The sequence below is a fragment of the Saimiri boliviensis genome, chromosome 12, assembly GCF_048565385.1.
Source record: "Saimiri boliviensis isolate mSaiBol1 chromosome 12, mSaiBol1.pri, whole genome shotgun sequence".
Lineage (NCBI taxonomy): Eukaryota > Metazoa > Chordata > Mammalia > Primates > Cebidae > Saimiri > Saimiri boliviensis.
The window spans coordinates 24,835,723-24,854,795 of NC_133460.1; the positions used below are offsets into that span (position 1 = coordinate 24,835,723).

General features: G+C 39.7%; 1 protein-coding gene and 1 pseudogene across 1 annotated transcript; both read left to right on the forward strand.

Moving 5' to 3' along the window:
• Positions 1-2,494: 2,494 nt before the first annotated feature.
• Positions 2,495-15,558, forward strand: LOC104651712 (cyclin-Y-like protein 2). The gene is made up of 5 exons (XM_039478303.2): positions 2,495-2,537; positions 3,323-3,442; positions 4,336-4,502; positions 13,323-13,485; positions 14,678-15,558. Exons 2-5 carry the CDS (start codon positions 3,350-3,352, stop codon positions 14,786-14,788), a joined length of 534 nt encoding a protein of 177 aa, XP_039334237.2. The 5' UTR covers positions 2,495-2,537; positions 3,323-3,349; the 3' UTR covers positions 14,789-15,558.
• Positions 15,180-16,847, forward strand: LOC120367325 (small nuclear ribonucleoprotein G pseudogene; annotated as a pseudogene).
• The last annotated feature ends 2,226 nt before the right edge of the window (positions 16,848-19,073 follow it).

Sequence of the window (19,073 nt, forward strand, 5' to 3'; positions counted from 1 at the left end):
ATGTCGCATTTAATAGAAAACAGCTGGATTCTCTAGGTCTTTCTTTGCAATTTGCTTTAAGAAGCAATAAGATGGCCAGGTGTGGTGGGAGGCACCTGCAATCCCAGCACTTTGGGGAGGCCAAGGCGGGCAGATTCGTTTGAGGTCAGAAGGTTGAGACCAGCCTGACCACCATGGTGAAACCCATCTCTACTAAAAATACAAAAAATAGCTGGGCATGATAGTGCATGCCTGTAGTCAAGAAAGGGAAGCAATGACATGACCTAATCTCATGCAAATATGTAGTTGGTAAAAGGTGCATTTTTAAAGCTTTGAGACAGCTGTGGGTATTTAATAGTAAGTGCAAACTTGACAAGTGCTACTTTTTAAAATTCGTTGCAGTGGTATTATACATATTAATAAATTTATTTGGTCAGTATTCACTAATCTGTCTTGCATGGTAAATGGATCTTTTCCCTTCATGCATTAGTTATTTGGAATATATTGGTTTATGTTTTATTGTGTCAAAAATCACTTTTAACCACCAATATTATTTTAAAAGTCTTTAAGTGTTGAAAAGCTGTCAAGCCTGCAGTAGAAGGATCGAGATTTTCAAAGTCCTCAGGAAAGCTTAATTTATCATTGGGAACACATGTTAATTTCCTTGATGTAACAACCTCAGTTCATTTATTTTTAAGAATGATAGTTGTCCTTTTTTTTTTGAGACTGAGTCTCACTCTGTCACTTGACTGTAGTACATTGCCATTATCTCAGCTCAAGTATTTCTCTCACCTCAGACTCCTGCGTCGTTGGGACCACAGAGGTGTGGCACCACGTCTGGCTAATTTTTGTGTATTTTTGGTAGAGAAAGAGTTTCACCATGCTTCCCAGGCTACTCGAACTTCTGAAGGAGCTCAAGCGATCTGCTGCTTTGGTCTCCCAAAGGGTTTGGATTCTAGAGGTGTGAACCATTGCATCAGCACAGTAGTACCTTTAAATGAAAATGATGTTCTGTGAAAAAAGTGATTGTTCCACTCACAATTAAATCATGAATTTTTTTTAAACACAACGGTACTGCAGTCAGCAGAAGCGCTTCTTCTTGGCTTTCTACTGATTCAGAATATTAAAGAGACATGTCAAGATTTAGTAACACCATTAATCGTTTCTGCCTCAACAAAGGCATTCTTAAATACTTTAGACTGCTTTTTAACTGTGAGGGACAATAAAGAACAGAATTACTACCAGTGTAATTGGTACCACTGCCTTGATTTAGGCTGAGAAACCAGCAGTTTTATCCGCTTTTGCTTTTATACAGTTATGGGAAGTGTCTATGAAAAAGTAGTCAGTGTCTTTGTATTACTTTCTTAATTAAAAAAAATTTTGTATCAGTTTTCTGAAATTGAAATAGTATGATTATCAGAACAATGTCCAGCAGACACATTGGCTCAAGCCTGTAATCCCAGTACTTTGAGAGGCCAAGCAGATGAATCACCTGAGGTCAGGAGTTCAAGACCAGCCTTGCCAGCATGGTGAAACCCCATTCTACTAAAAATACAAAAGTTAACTGAGTGTGGTGGTAGGCACCCATAATCCCAGCCACTCGGGAGGCTGAGGCAGGAGAATCACCTGAAACTGGGAGACGGAGGTTGCAGTGAGCCAAGATCCCACCATTGCACTCCAGCCTGGGCAACAAGAGTGAAACTCCATCTCAGAAAAACAAAAACAAACAAACAAAATAAAGAAAAACAAAACAGTGTTGACCTCTTAGGCCTTCTCAGAAAGGGTCTTCAGGATCCCCAGAGGTCCACAGAGCACATTAGGAGAACCACTGGTTTATCACACAGGCAGAATGCATAGTTTTACAAAATTTAGTTAATCAAACACTAGCCTCTTTTTTTTAAAATTTAATTTAATTTTTTTTTTGTTTTTAAGACGGGCTTTCCCCGTGTTGGTTAGGCTGGTCTTGAACACCCGACCTCAGGTGATCTGCCCGCCTTGGCCTCCAAAGTGCTTGGATTACAGGCGTGAGCCACTACGCCCAGCCCAAGACTAGCCTCTTTTAAAATAAATGGGCAGATGAGTTTTTAATTCAAACAACAGAAAATAAATAAACTCATCATGAAAGTATACTGCAGAGGACTGAAAAGAAAGGAAGCTAGGAAATCGGAATAACATTTACATTTATTAAAGTCCTCAAGACTTTATTGCACACCACTACTGCTTTGTAAAACATTCTTGTGTTTCATTGTGGGGTTAAGAAGAGAGAAAATATGTTTGGTTTAAGTTGTGACTTGTTATTGTGAAAAAGACTTCACAGTACAGGACATGATGTGCTGAGGAAGAAGAGGTCGGGAAACATTCTGCAGGGCAGGATCCAGGAGAAGAATTTGTAAAAACTGCTTTGGTGAGGTAAACACCAAAGCACATAGGAGGCATTATTATACTAAACAGATATTATACTAAGATATTAACAGTTTTTGAAGTAATGCACATTCTTATTTTATAGAGATGGAAATAGAACTCTCGAAATATTTAACGAAGATATATTCCCACTTTATGTAAGTGGCACTTTTATTGAGGTTGTATTTTTATCATGGACTTGTATTTGTTTCATGCTGAAGTCAAATCCATCTTTAAATCCTCCCCATTTCGCGTTGCATTTAGTCCTCTTAGGTGTTATAAAAAGAATGTGTTAGAATAAGAACTGATCTGTAGCTCTGTTTAGTTAGTGAACTAGTATGAGTAAATCTACTATCAAAATAACAGAAAATGTGTCTTTTAAAAGACAGTTAGTAGTAGTATCAAGCAATGTAAGTATATGTAAATACTTTGAACACAGAAGCATGACTTTTATGAAGAGAATTAAAAATAATTTAAGCTTAAATCAACCTACATGTTATAAAAATTTTAAAATGTACTTCCTCAAGTACATGATAGCCACATGTGGCTAGTGACTATTGTATTTAACAGTGTAGGCTTAGAGCCTCATGGTTACAGGAAACTGTATTTTCTCAAAGTTTATTGCAGAGAATGACATACCATCAGTAAGACATTAAAGCCTAAGAGTAGCTTACATTTGGATAGAATTATGTGGGACAAAGAGTAAAAAAGAACAAAAATTTTCTGAACTTTGGCTCATATGATTTTTAAGTGAATGTTGATGGCTATTAAATCATTATGGTATTTTAAGATTCCACTGTTCATATTGTAAAAACTGAAAGACATTTCCCCAATCAAAATGATTGTAAATGATACATGGGCACAAATGTGAACACTGCTGTCTTAAGAGCACTTCAGGTTTTCTCTTCAATGGATACTTACATTGCATCCTTTCTTCTTTCAGCGAGACAAGATTCCGGGAGTACGCTTTATGTTTGATCCTGCACACAAAGTAATCTACAGATTTATGCTTACTTTGTTTCGTGTCAAAAGACTAGAGGCTGACTTAGCAATCATAAGTTTGGTAAGATATTTTCTGTTTATAAAGCATCTTTAGAAATTGGTCTTGTAGTGCAATCTGGCCAATGTGGTTAAACCCTGTCTCTACTAAAAATACAAAAATTAGCCAGCCATGGTGGCTCGCCCCAGTAGTCCCAGCCACTCGGGAGACTGAGGCAGGAGAATTGCTGAACTCAGGAGGCAGAGTGCAGTGACCTGAGATCAAGCCAGTGTACTTCAGCCTAGGCAACAGAGCAGGACTCTATTTCCAAAAAAAGAAGAAATTGATCTTGTAAACAGGGTAGTATGTTGCTGATTTTAAATGAAAGAAGGTTTCTGAAATTATCTCAGAACTTTAAGAGAAACTTATGAAAGCAAGTACACATATTTGAGTTGACTCATCATTATGGCTTAAATGTTGCCTTGCGTTTCTCATTACAGAACAATTGCTATTAAAGGCAGCAGGAGGGATTTCTGATTTCTCCCCCCACACTTTAGTGCACACATGCACACGCAGTGCGCACACATCCAGGGCATGTGGAGGGCTTGGAATGAAGAGCAGTAACAAGACCATCTGGTTCATGGGCAGGAATGCATGCCATTGTAGGTCTAAGCTGAGTCCCAGAGTGTATCCCCAGGCAATTCTCATGTATGTTGTGTTGAGAGCTACTGCCCTCAGTTCATTGTTCCTTGGATGTGTTAATCTACCCGCACTGGGCAGAGTAGGTAGCATAAATATTTGGGCTACGATTGTGATATGGTCCCTTACTTAACCTGATGAAACAAAATCTCTGTAGAACATAAGAATAAAAGGCATCTACTTTCTGGTCAAAACCAGAAGTATTCTGGTTTTTCATAAGAGTTCTTATCACAGCACTGAAACTGAGCTACATCAAAGGCCAGTGCTCTGTTTTCCAGGTTTACATAAAAAGACTTCTAGAGTATGCTGATATCAACATTTGTCCAACCAACTGGAGGAGGATTGTCTTGGGAGCCATTCTTCTTGCCATCGACATTTGGATCGATGTGACTGTGGACAATAAGGACTTATGCGGGCTCTTTGAGAAAATGACAGTGGACAATATGTGAGTTTGTACGGTTTTTGTGAACTTTCTAACCATTTTTGAATACTTTATTTGCTCCCATAAACCTAAACACGTTGAGAAATACTTTTAAAGGTTACATTATGCAGATAATAAGAATGGACATAAATACCACATGCTCTTTCTCCCCAGCTTTAGAAGAACAGTTCATATTTTTCACTATTCATTAGTAGGTCTTGGTAAATTGCCATTGTAATAATCTCATAAATGGAAAAGTATTTCTCTGGTGAATGTTTTTGGCAAATATCTTACCAGTGTACAATGAGAAACATAATAGTACAGTCAATTTCCTTACGGCTTTTACAAGCTGTCTGCAAGTTTTAGTCTCTTTGTGAGGAGCGCATATCTGGCCTTTGAAATAATTGTTTGCCCATTGACAGGTCTGGGGCCTCTGCATTGTGAAGTAGAGCTTCACTCTGAGCCATACGTTGTGTATTTGCGTTTGCTGGTGTTCTCCCGCTTCTCTCTGAAGATCCGTTTTATAAAAACCTTGAGATACAGAATAGCCACACTTCCCTGTGCCCCTGTCCTCTTCCCATTAGGAGTGCTGCATCACTGGGCTGATGAGTCAGAAGTTCCAGCGTTCCTCCCAGGCAGTCTGAGAAACATTGAGGGGGTATCACCTCATGCTCACCACACTCAGGAGGTTTCTGGGGCATTAATGCAACCACAGCAGCACTTGGGGGGCCCCAAGTTATTTATGAGAATGCAAGAAATCTTGCTGAATCACGGGGCTGCTCATAGACAGCAACGTGACACTGAAACAGGAGCTTCATGGGTCTTTCTTTCAGTCTGGCCTTATGACTGCTGTAAAGGGAAGGGTCTTGGAGCTGGTTGGTAGGGTAAGCCAGGGAGGCATTTCCGGTACAGGCTTCACAGTGTCCACTAGACAGTGAGAATGGCTTTGTGAGTGACACTTAAGAAAATCTGAAGGAACACCTCTTGATGACATAGAAGCATATGAAGCGTATGAAGATGAAGATCCTCAGGCAGTGGCAAGAGGTTTGTTTTTGTTTGTTTCTTTGTTTTTACATTTGCCTGTTACTCCAGATAAGACTATGATTCAGGATGTATGCAGTCACAAATAGAAGTCTCTGCCAATTGTGCTACCCCAGGAATAACAACTTTAGCAACTATCTAAATAAAAAAGCACCTCCATAAGAACTGAAAATTATTTAAATGTTCATATGATGTGGTTTTAATGTCATATCAGTGAAAGAGGCACTGAACAGCATAGGAAAGACTGTCTTGAATTGTTGATGCCACCACCGTGAACCTGTGGCAAGGAGAGAGGTGACATGCTTGGGGATGGGAGAGCACAGCAGCTGTGGGACTTTGCCTGAACTCAGTGCTGCCTCGTCACAGCAGAAAGCAAAACAAAGCCGAATCCACCCAAAGCCCACCCACAGAAAAAACATTTAGACTAGCCCCAACCATAGGGGAATTATTCATCCCTGTGGTTGGAACTTGCGTGGTGAAAGCCTGGCTGCCATGGGATAAAATAGTCTGGGGTCCCTAATCAACCTGAAAGGCTGTCTAGGTCACAAGGACTGAAACTCCTAGTGCCATCTGGACAGACCTAGTGCTGTCCCAGGGGTCATGGCCACAGGGGTGCTTGTATCACTCCTCTCCCAGCTCCAGGCAGCTTAGCGCAGAGAGACAGACTTCATTTGTGGGAAAGTAAGTGAAGAAGCGAGTCTCTGTCCATTAATCTAAAGAATTCCTTCAGGTCTGATCTCAGACCACCAATGTGGAGCCTCCACAATTCTGCAAAAAGCAATGACATTCTTCACAGAAATAGAAATTTAAAAATGAATTCTAAAATATATAGGCAACTACAAAAGACTCAGAATATCCAAAGCTAACCTGAGCAAAAACAAACCTGGAGGAATTACATTACCTAATTTCAAATTACCCTCTATACCTGTGGTAACCAGAACAGCATGGCACTGTGATTAAAAACAGACACGTAGCCCAATGGAACAGAATAGAAACCCAGAAACCAGTTCATACATCTGCAGTAAACTCATTCTCTATGAAGGTGCCAAGCACATGCAATGGGGTAATAACAGTCTCGTTGGTAAGAGGTGCTGGGAAAACTGGATATCCACATGCAGAAGAATGAAACCAAGCCTCTATTTCTTACCTTATACAAAAATCAAAATGGATTAAAGATGTAAATCTAAGCTGGGCATGGTGGCTCACACTTGTAATCCCAGCACTTTGGGAGGCCAAGATGGGAGAATGGCTTGAGCTCAGGAGTTCAAGACTATCTGGGCAACACAGTCTTTTAAAAAAACTTTAAAAAACTAAAAATAGATTTAAATCTAAGACCTCAAATACAAAACTAAAATAAAACAGTGGGAAAACTCCACGGTATTGGACTGGGCAAATATTTCTTGCATAATGTTTTATAAGCACAGGCAACCAAAGCAAAAATGGGCAAATTAGGTCACATCAAGTTAAAAAGCTTCTGCACAACAAAGGAAACAGTCAACAAAGTGAAGTGACAACCCACAGAATGAGGTTTGAAAACTATCTGACAAGGGATTAATTACCAGAATACTAAGGAGCTCAAATAACTCCATGGAAAAAAAGTAACCATCTGATTTTTTAAATGGGCAAAATATCTGAATAGACATTTCTGAAAAGAGGACACATTAGGCAGGCTTGGTGGCGTGTGCCTGTAATTTCAGCTGCTTAGGAGGCTTAGATGTGAAAATTACCTGAGCCTGGGAGGTCAAGGCTGCAGTGAGCTGTGATTCTGCCACTGCGCTCCAACCTGATTGACAAAGTGAGACCTGTTTGAAAACTCCTTAAGAAAGGCATACCAATGCCAAACAGGTATATGGAAACATACTCAACATCAATATCGTTGATGTTCAGAGAAATGCAAATCAAAATTACAATGAAAGATCATCCCACCGCACTTAAAATGGCTCTTACTGTAAAAACAGGCAATAACAAATGCTGGCGAGGATATAAAGCCAAGGTAACCCTTGTTCACTGTCAGTGGGAATGTAATTTAAATACAGCCACTATGGAGAACAGTTCGGAGGTCCTCAGAACTAAAAATAGAGCCACCATATATATGATCCAGGAATCTCACTGCTGGGTATAAACCCAAAAGAAAGGAAATCAGTATATCAGAGAGATACCTGCACTCTCATGTGTGTTGCAGCACTATTCACAACAGCCAAGATTTGGAAGCATTCTAAGTATTCACCAACAGATGAGTGGCTAAAGAAAATGGTTCATATACACAATGGAGCACTATTCAACCATGAAGGAGAATGAGATCCTGTTATCTGCAACAACATGGATGGAAATGTGAAGTGAAATAAGCCAGACACAAAAAGACAAAATTTACCTATTCTCACTGATTTGTGGGAACTAAAAATTAAAACAATTTAACTCATGAAGATATAGAGTAGAATTGTTTGCAGCTGCTGGTAAAAGTAGCATGGAGGATGAGAGGAGTAAGGGGTGATGGTTAATAGGTGCACACATTTGGTTAGAAAGAATAAATAACATCTAGTATTTGATAGCACAACAGGGTGACAACAGTCAAGAATTATTTAATTGTACATTTTAGAGTAACTAAAAGAGTGTTATTGAATTATTTGTAAAAAATAAAAATAAAAGGATATATACTTGAGGTGCAGTGGATTTTCCATTTACCCTGCTGTGATTATGACACATTATATAGCCTGTATCAAATAATTTTATATACCCCATAAATATGTACACCTATAATGTACCCCCAAAATTTTTGAAGACTTTCATTCAGAATTAACACAATGTATATTTACAATTGAAATGAGGCTTCTTGTAACCAAGAAGAGACTAGTGATGGTTGGTTGCTGCTCAAATGGCTACTAAGTTACCACTTTGCTAATAGTATAAACTGAGTTGTCATGGTGATATTGCTAGTAGCCATTTTAGTAAAGGATTTAACAGAAAATGAACGTCATTTGAAAGTTGCAGAAGCTAAATTTCTCTTAATCGCTACTGTCATCAATCTGTAAACTGGTTTCTCTGTGTGTATGTGTGTGTGTGTGTGTGTGTGTGTGTGTGTGTGAGAGAGAGAGAGAGGTGGAGTTTTGCTTTTGCCGCCTAGGCAACAATGTGCAATGGCGTGATGTTGGCTCACTGCAACCTCTACCTCCTGGGTTCAAGCAGTTCTTCTGCCTCAGCCTCCTGAGTAGCTGGGATTAAAGGCATGTGCCACCACACCTGGCTAATTTTCTATTTTTAGTAGAGATGGGGTGTTACATAATATTCAGGAGCCTGGAGAGACCAATGGGTGAAACAGGAGGATTTTATTAAGGTGGCCACTAGCTCAGCAGATTTGCATCCCAAGGCTGAGAGCCTAACAAAGACAGGGCTCGATATGTTATACAGCCAGGATGACATAGCAACTAACAGATCTACAGAAGCCAGAGGAAAGAACAGTTAACTTGTGACATGTCTTGTGATGTATGTTACGTTTAAAAATCGCATTTTGAGAAACACATTGCACATTTTTTGGGTATTATATTACCCTGTGACCTTGCAGCTGGTCTGAAAGAAAAACGGGAGTCTTGAGATACCTGGGAACTTTGCTGAGAAAGTAGGGAGACTAGATAAGGTAGATTTTGTAGAGAATTGCATAATTTCAAGCAGAGCTGGGGGTTAGGTTTTATACTGAACATAACACAGTAAACTTTATTATGCAGCAATTACAGACTACTATTGTTATTATTTGATTTCCCTCTTCAGGGGTTTCTCCATGTTGTTTCTCCATTGGTCACTCTGGTCTCGAACTCCTGATCTCAGATTATCCACCCATCTTAGCCTCCCAAAATGCTGGGATTACAGGTCTGAGCCACTGTGCCCAGCTTGTAAACTGGTTTCTTGAAGGGAGCAAGATTTGTAATGATGAACACTTAGCTCCACTATAGTGGCAGTTAAATTGACCTCAAGACCTGCAGCTAATCTGGTGGGGCTCTAGCTCTAGTTCCAAGGTCAGAGAATACACAGAGAAATGTGCAGGTGTCCACAGATAAGAGCTCCAGAGGCAGTGATGACAAAGGCCAGCCCCAAGATGACCAGTTCTACATAGTGCCATTTGTGAACGCAGAAGCATCAGGAGCTATGCTCTAAAGAGGAGCTATGCTCACGATCTTTGGAGATTGAAAAACATTACAACAAAGTGTTTAATGGACTTTTATCTTGTCCGTCTGCTGTTGATTATTTATAATGATCTATTTTTGACTGTAAATTGAACCTTTTAAAAATTAGTGTCTATCAGATTTTTCTTCAAACTTTTCAACATCTGTTAGTCTTGTTAGGATGTATTTTTCTTCAGAAGCATCACTAATTATCAGGGAAATGCAAATTAAAACCACAGTGTAATACCACCTTACTCCTGCAAGAATGGGCCATAATTAAAAAATCAAAAAATCATCTATGCTGGTATGGATTTGGTCAAAAGGGAACACTTACACTGCTGATGGGAATGTAAACCAGTACAAGCACTGTGGAAACCAGCACTGCCATTCAGTCCAGCAATCTCACACTGCGTATCTACCCAAAGGAAAAGAAGTCATATGAAAAAGACAAATGCACATGCATGTTGATAGCAGCACCGTTTGCAATTGTAAAAATGTGGAACCAGCCTCACTGCCCATCAATTAATGGGTAAAGAAAACGTGGAATATATATACCATGGCATACTGCTGAGCCATAAAACAGAATGAAATAATGGCCTTAACAGCAACCTGGATGGAGCTGGAGGTCATTATTCTAAGTGAAGTGACTCAGGAATGGAAAACCAAATATCATGTATTCTCCATGAGAATCTAAAGTCATAAAATGCTACAGTGGCCTTTGGGGACTAGGGGAGGAAGGTTGGGAGGGGGGTGATGGATAAAAGATTACATCTTGGGTACACTGCTCAAGTGGTAGGTGAACCAGAAGCTCTGATGTCACTCCTAAAGAAATTATCCATGTAACCAAAGCCACCTGTTTCTCAAAAATGATTGAAATAAAATTTAAAAACATTATTGATAAACAACATATATACATATACACACACACACATATACATGTAAGTTAAACTGAGCAGCTTCTAGTCCGAAAATTTGCTGTGCTTGAAAAGGGTATGCTATTCAGCCATTTAAAAAACAACGAAAACTAAGAAGATCCACATCCTGTAGGGGTAATTGTTTGCTTCAATAACTACTATTAATAAACATGATTATTCTGTGAAATACCATATTTTACACAGTTAAAATAGGTTTATGGAAATACAGAAAAGAGATTATGAAGTGCATACATTTCTGTAGTAAATTAAGTCCTGGTCAGCTGATTATTCACATATCTGATTGACATTCCCATCATAGCCTCGTGGTTAAATGAATAGGAAATTAATGTTGGAAGTAGTTTCAGCTGGGTTTTCGGTGAAACCAATGAGAAAACCACAGACCTGCTTATATCCTAACTGCTTTCCATACCGGAGAACTTCAAGCATTTGTTGACTTAGCCAGTGGATAAAACATTGAAATTTTAAAAGCCAGAAAGTAAATGTGCTGTTGAGGTATGGTTTTTATACAATTAAGTCTTTATAGTGATTACTATGAGAGTGGTAAGATTACTCTAGTTTTGTATTTATTTAAACATTTGACCAAGAGCTGGATAAAGTGGCTCATGTCTGTAATACTGTAACATGGCTAGCCTAAAAGTTAGAACCTGAGAAATGCCATTTTATAAAAGACAAAGCTGTTCTTAAAATAAGCTGTAATGGCTTCCCCATTCTCTTTGCAATAACTGCTGACCTTGGCTTCTATGAAAAGTGCTTGCTTTTGCTTATCAATAAGTGCTGAAAAGTTGCTTGCACTGCATCCCCTCAGCTTAAAAACCCCACTCCCCCTGAACTCGGGGCCATGGGTTGGAGAGACGCGAGTCCTCCGTGGTCGCCGGCAATAAATGACCCTGCAATTTGACATACTTTTGTCTTGGTGTTGACTTTCTATGCTCGGTCCAGTACAACGATACCAGCACTTTGGGAGGCCAAGGTGGGAGTATCCACTTGATCACAGGAGTTTAACACTAGCCTGGGCAAAAAGTGAGACCCTGTCACTACAAAAAGAATTTTTAAAAAGCACCCAGCTGAGTGGCATGAGCCTGTAGTTCCAAACCTTGAAAGCCTTAGTTGCATGGGTTACTTGAGCCTGGGAGGTTGAGTCTGCTGTGAGCTAGGATCATGCCAGTGCACTTTAGCCTGGGTGACCCTGTCTCAAAAAAACAAAAACAAAACCTTTGGCCAGGACAGGTGAATAATCATGCAGCAGAGGGCTGCTTCCAGCCTGTTCCCCTCTCAGTGCATTCAACTCATCCCCACATTCTGTTGTGGCCAGGGGTGACCGATGCTGAGCACCTTGGGGTTTCATTTCTAACCCAACTCAGGAGAAACAGTGTGTAAGGCCGGCATCCTACCAGAAGGCATCTCATAAAGTGAGTTTAGTTTAGCCAAGATGTCTCTCTCTGATCTTTCTACCGTTGGAGGTGTAAAGAGTATTCCTGCCCCATAATAGTGACAGCTAATAAATGGCATCCATCATTTCTGTCATCTGATCACTATTGTGGTGTCTTGGGAGTGAGCATGAAGTCTGAGTTGTGCAATGGAACGCTCAAGAATGAGCCCCGAGTCAGCTGCACAAGTACAGAGGAGGCCATCACCTTTCTCCTCATCCCAAACTTGGGGTGCTGGATTCAGAATGGACTGCAAGCAGCTGGGCCCTATTTGGACATTAGCGTAGGAACACACCTGCATGTGTTTCAAAACAGAATTTGGATCCATTCTAGTAGCACAGTGTGATATTTTTAAATAGCTGGAGAAAAGTTTTGTTAACTGACTTAACAACTGCCTATTAAATGCATGTAGTATTGTTTTAAAATTATCTACAAAATTGTAACCTCCATGTTTTCTTGTAAAAGAAGTGGAAGTAATACAGAGACCCTTTCCAATGAAGAATCACTGAGAAACAAAATGGAAGTAGGATAACATTTACTTATGTATCTTTTTGAAGATTATACAAGAATGAATTTGCATCAGGCTTTTCAATTTATGAACATCAGTAGAATTTCCCTCTAGGGAAAGTTTTCACATCAATGTTCAAGAAATTCTTAAAACTATAAACTTTTCTGTATTTGGTAATCTACCAGGGTTCCAATCCAATGTGCTTTCTTATATTTATAAGGTCTATCTCCAGTGCGTATTATCATGGGTCTTGGAGCAAATACCATGTAAATGAAGGCATTTCTACATTCTTTACATTCATAGGTTTTATTTCAGAAATGAGTTCTTATCTTCATGTGGAACTGGAACAACTGAAGACCTTACCACATGTTTCTATTTATAAGGAATTTCCCATTGAATCCTTTCATGTTTTCAAAGAAATAAAAAAGCTGAAGCTTTGCCATGTTTCTTAAGATTATGTCGTTTTTCTCCATATTAAATGTGAATATGTCTTTGAAATCATAGGGGAAAATCAAGTTTATTAACACAGTTTTTACATTTATGTTTTGTTTCTGGTACAAGTTTTTTTCTGAGTTTTCAAAGAGAATTGGGAAAGTTGCATGCTTTCTTGTATTTCTTCGCTAGATCAGGTTCTATCCAGTGTGAGTTATTTCATGAATTCTAATAAACTAGAGCACATGACAGCTTTACCAAATTTCCTACATAAGAATAATGTTTTTGAAGATAGCCCAGTGAACTAACATGGTCCTGTGTTGGTTTTGTTGTTTCTCTTTCTCCAGGAATGAGTTGCGAAGGTACTTCTTGGAGCTAATTAATGCTAATAACTATGTTCCTCTAAGTGTTTATACCAGATACTACTTCTATCTTCGTGCCTTGGCATTCAGGCATGGCCTGAGTTTGCCATATCACCTTCTTGATAGAGAAAGAGCATGGGATCTGGAGGTAAGGCTATGAAGTCACTAAGTGGGTTTTCAGTCAAACACCAGGGCCAACATTTATGACTAGGTCATAAGAAGTAGTGATTAGAAAAATGGAGAGATTCAAAATTAACATACTGCAGAGCTTATTAACCTTTCGGCATTCTATTTCTTATATCTCTTATGGTTTTTATAAGGATTCACGTTTTTTGAAAATTATAGATATTATCTCTTTTGTGGCCATAATTCAGAATGTTTTAATCAAACTAAATTCATTCTTAATGAATTTGAACGTTTTGAACCTTTGCCCTTGCAAATAATCATGCAGAAACGATTTCTTGCCATTGTATTTCTAACGATGTCTACATACATAATGCACTTACCACTCTTGACTACTTTTTATTACTCGGTTTGCAAATTTCTGTCATTTTCTACTGTGCGTACCACAGTGCAGTCAGTCCCATGGGTGTGTTAGACAAACCATTAGTGCCTAAGCCGAGAGACCTGCACTTAGACAGTATGAGGTGTGCGGGTCTCAAGTACTGGCTGCAGGAAGTACATGGGATTTTACTGGAAATGATAACTCTTATGGGACAAAGTAATATTTATGGTTTGTGACTTTTGGTAAGTACACAGCAAAATTACTCACAGCTGACAAGGATGAACATTTAAAATAGTCACGTTCTGTGGCATCATGGAAGTATTTTAAAATAATACAATTTTCTACCATAAGCATAAAAGTAGTGCCTTTTGATGCTGAATCATTAGACTTTGTTGACATTTCAATACAATCCAGCACATGCCTGCCTGGTTACAATTTTCTTTCAGTATATAATAACTTTATAGATTGGGTAAAATGCGAATAGATTAATAATCTAACTTTTTGCAATAGTGTTCTTTCATTATTTTTAAGGCAGAAGGGCACAGGTAACAGATGATACTGTTAGAAGCCTGTCACAATAGGGTGACATTTTGGGGAGCCCAATTTTTAAGTAACTTAATAAAGCAAGCTGCCCTTTGCTCCAGCAATCTAATTCTAGCCCTGAAAGGAGATAACCTAAGTAAGCTGCCGGAAGTTGGCAGTGTAAACCTCAGCCAAAGTAGCTGTAGCTGAACTATCTAAAGGAGTCTGCATGTGTGGCTTCTCCTCAGTGGTGATTGTTAAAAGGATGGAACCCTTTTTAAAATTGTACCACTTTTCTATTTGACATTCTTAGGCTTTCTCAAGGATGGAACAAGAGGAAGTGTTCTATACTGCTCGAAAGATGGGGTCTTTGAGTGTTGATGACTTAACTCGTCTTCAGCACACTAAGGCCGTCCTCTCCTGAAGGAAGAAATGAGGGGTAATGTAACATCTGAGCCCCTCACCAAAAAAGACAGGAACATACCACCTCTCCTGCTACATAACTACACAAGTTTGTATTTTCGAAAGAAGAAATACCTCAATTCAAGTTAACTCAAGGACAACTAAGATTGCACTTTATAGTAAAGAATGGGACCTTGTCAGGGCAACAACACAGTCTTACACTCTTCTGTCCCTTTGAATGTAAACAGAGTCATAGAAACCACTCCAAAGTGAAGCCTCCTTCTGCTCACTCACAGATGCTTTAGTGTGTCGGCTGATAGCTGTGAACTGTGTCAGCCTTTTTCTGTTTTGTTTTCAGATGAGTCTCTGTTACCAGGCTAGGGGGCAGTGTTTTTTATGGAGGAGCGAACAACATGAGAAGGAAGGTGGGAGGAAGAGTGGAGAATGGCAAAATCAGATTCAGACTTAGGGGATGTTTCACCCAGAAGTCAGCCTGTTCTTAGGAGGGGCATAAACGGGGTTTGTATGTTGGCTCAGACTGAAGGCAGAGCAGAGTCCGGGAGCTGGGGAAGGAGAGAAACTTAAGCACAGTTGTGATGGAATTCCTGGAACCCAGGAGGCAAAGGTTGCGGTGAGCCGAGATTGCACCAGTGCACTCTCTATCTTATAAAAATAACTTGAAGCAGATCTGACATTCTTGAATAATTTCTAACTTTATTTTTGGCCTGATTCTCTATAATTGTGAGAGAATAAAAATAAAAATAAACTAGTATATATTCTGGTTTGAAGAAAGTTGTCTTGACAATTTTTTTAAACATAGAAGTTTCATGTCTTCATTGTATTTTTAAAAATAATTTTTTTGAAATGTTTTTACTGCGCCGGGCACGGTGGCACGTGCCTGTAGTCCCAGCTACTCGGGATGCTGAGGTGGGAGGATCGCTTGAGCCCAGGAGTTCTGGGCTGCAGTGCGCTATGCCGATCGTTCAGCATCAATATGGTGACCTCCCGGGAGCGGGGAACCACCAGGTTGCCTAAGGAGGGGTGAACCGGCCCAGGTCAGAAATGGAGCAGGTCAAAACTCCCATGCTGATCAGTAGTGGGATCGCGCCTGTGAATAGCCACTGCACTCCAGCCTGGGCCACACAGCGAGACCCTGTCTCTAAAAAAAAAAAAAAAAAAAGTTTTTACTGAACTTGTTCCTTTTGAAGTCACTAGTTACAGATAAAAGTTACGTAACTTAATAATTCATTATTAGGTTTGTTACCAAGTCAACTACTCAATACTTTGTGTTGGCATATTTTGTGACACATATTAAGTTAAATTTTAAATAATTTCGATGTGATTCTAAAACAAGAATTTTGAAACATGAGATACGTTTGATAAATTGCTGTGGTGTTGAGATATTTGGCAAATCAATTTAATAATATTTTTAAAGTTTTAAATAAAATTTAAGAAAATGAGTATGACACAGAGTATCAAACATTGTCCAGTGTTCCAATATAATGGAGCAAATGGGAGAAGTATGACAATTAGTTTTTCTGTTATATTGACAAAGCTAAATAATTATCTCCTGCCATCTATTTTATCTTGATTAAAACTATGAGTGAGGGGCTGGGCGCGGTGGCTCACACCTGTAATCCCAGCACTTTGGGAGGCCGAGACGGGTAGATCACGAGGTCAAGAGATCGAGACCATCCTGTCAACATGGTGAAACACCATCTCTACTATAAATACAAAAAGTGAGCTGGGCATGGTGGCACACGCCTGTAGTCCCAGCTACTTGGGAGGCTGAGGCAGGAGAATTGCTTGAACCCAGGAGATGACAGAGGTTGCCGTGAGCCAAGATCGTGCCATTGCACTCCAGCCTGGGTAACAAGAGCGAAACTCTGTCTCAAAAAAAAAAAAAAGAAATTAAATGGTGGCAGACATGTCCAAGGAATATTGCTGGGATTTGACCCTTTATGAATCTTGTGATAGATGAATGTGTGGAGATGGCGACTAGCGGACAACAGAATAATATTGGAATGGTGGTAATACGAGGAAATAGTATCATCATTTTAGAAGCCTTGGAACGAGTATAAATAATGGCTGTTCAGCGGAGAAACCCATGTCCTCTCTCCATAGGGCCTGTTTTACTATGATGTAAAAATTAGGTCATGTACATTTTCATATTAGACTTTTTGCTAAATAAACGTTTGTAATAGTCAAAAAAAAAAAAAGAAAGAAAATGAAATTTAAAAGGAAGTCTGGAGGCAGATAGCTCATGCCTGGAGGATGCCTTGAGCATCTGTGAACTGAGTTACAAGGCTGATACAGAGACTTAGCTGTCCTGTTGTCAGCTCACTACCCCATAAGTAAAATATTTGAGTTTATTAGACAAGATTAAATGACAGGGAACAACATGTAAAATAATTAAAGGACAAAGAGGCTTGCATGATTATAAAAATCAGGATTTAAGCAAAAAGCAAATTAATCAAGTCAACATTTATTACTCACCTACTACGTGCAAATCCAATTCTAAGTGCTGAGTGGCTGGTAATAAAGTCAGCTTCTTCTCAAAAGACAGGAAGCCTTAAAGACATCTCTGACACCTCAAGCAGTGATCTGGGGTATCAAAGAGACCTCCAGCCACATGACAAATGTGGTCTCATTCTAGAGTTACCCTCCATATTCTGCCTTCTTTGCTACATTTGGGAGCCTACTGTTGAGATGAAAATCAGGAGGACCAGTCTCCTGGATTGTGCTCTTCCCTCCCCTCCACCATTCTTACTAGGAGTAGCTTTTAACTTTGCCACCAGTTCAGAATCTCAGGGCTATGGCCACACCAGCTTACTGAGACCAAAGATGTAAATTGCTGTCCCCAATTTACATCTTTGGGTGAAGAGGAGCAGGGTTCAACCTCGCTACCCACTTTCTGACCTCAGGCTTCCCTCTTCCTGCTCCCTAAGAAGAAACTTTAGTTCCAGACACAAAAAGCTGGCATCTGGTATGAAATTCCACCAGTCTGCAGTCCTGGATGAGTGAGCCTCATGGAATAGATTGACTGTGGAATAGACTTGCTATGTAAATACTGGTCACTTTAACTTTCTGAGCTTCTCTTTCTCAACTGTCAGTTGAGAAAAGCAATGAACACCAACTTCTCCTATTTCTCAAAGTCATCCCAAAGCCATAGGAGTATCACCATAAACTTGATTGTGAGAAAATGCTTTGCAATGTAAGAAGTGCCATGCAAATTAGTTGATGCCATTATCATCAGTCTCATGCATCAAAAATGCTTGATGCCTAAATCTAAAACTTGAGAGGAAAGCATTCTTTTTCATTCATTTTACAAGTTACACCTCCCTTCTTCCCCACATCTTTGTTTAGGATCTGGGCCCTGAAGTTAGAGGACCAAGATTCAAATCCCAGCTCTATCAGTACTAGCTATGTGACACTGGGAATATTACTTGATCCCTGTTTATCTTAGTTTCTCCATTTGCTAAACGAGGATGAGAATAATATCTACCCAAATAAGGTGCCCAATGGAGTACCCAACAGCATGAAACCCAATAAAAGTTAGTTGACATCACATCCATAATCCACATCTTTAGGTATTAAATTTTCATCATACCAGAGCATTTTCCTTCTTTAAGCCCTTTTCACTCTTAAGTGGCACTTTCTTGGATACTGACTGCACTCCTCACAGACTTGAAACACTCAAACACACAAGATGCCATTTAGGAGATGTTGGAACTTGGGTTTCCTTCTCTGTAAAACTGAGTTACGACAGTCATCTCTCAGGGCTGTTGTAAGAATGAGTGAATTAGGGTATACAAAATGTCTTAGCACAGAGTGCTTAAGAAATTATTAGTTCCCGGCTGGGCACAGTGTTTCATGCCTGTAATCACCACTTATGGAGGTAAAGGCAAGTGGATCACCTGAGGTCAGGAGTTCAAGACCAGCTCAGTTAACATGGCGAAACCTTGTCTCTACTAAAAGTACAAAAATTAGCTGGACATGGTGGTGAGCACCTGTAATCGCAGCTACTTGGGAGGCTGAGGTAGGAGAATCGCTTGAACCCGGGTGGTGGAGGTTGCAGTGAGCCGAAATCATGCCATTGCACTCCAGCCTGGGCAACGAGTGAGACTCTGCCTTAAAAAAAAAAAAATTATTATTTCCCTTTTTCCCACCCACGCCTCACCACAAACGCTTGTTGTGGGGATAACATGTGAAAGTGAACAAAACTGAGATCACATCACACAGCACTCAGCCTCTAGTAGAAGACACAGGCAATAAACAGGGAAAGACGAAAACAGTACTGGGTAGTG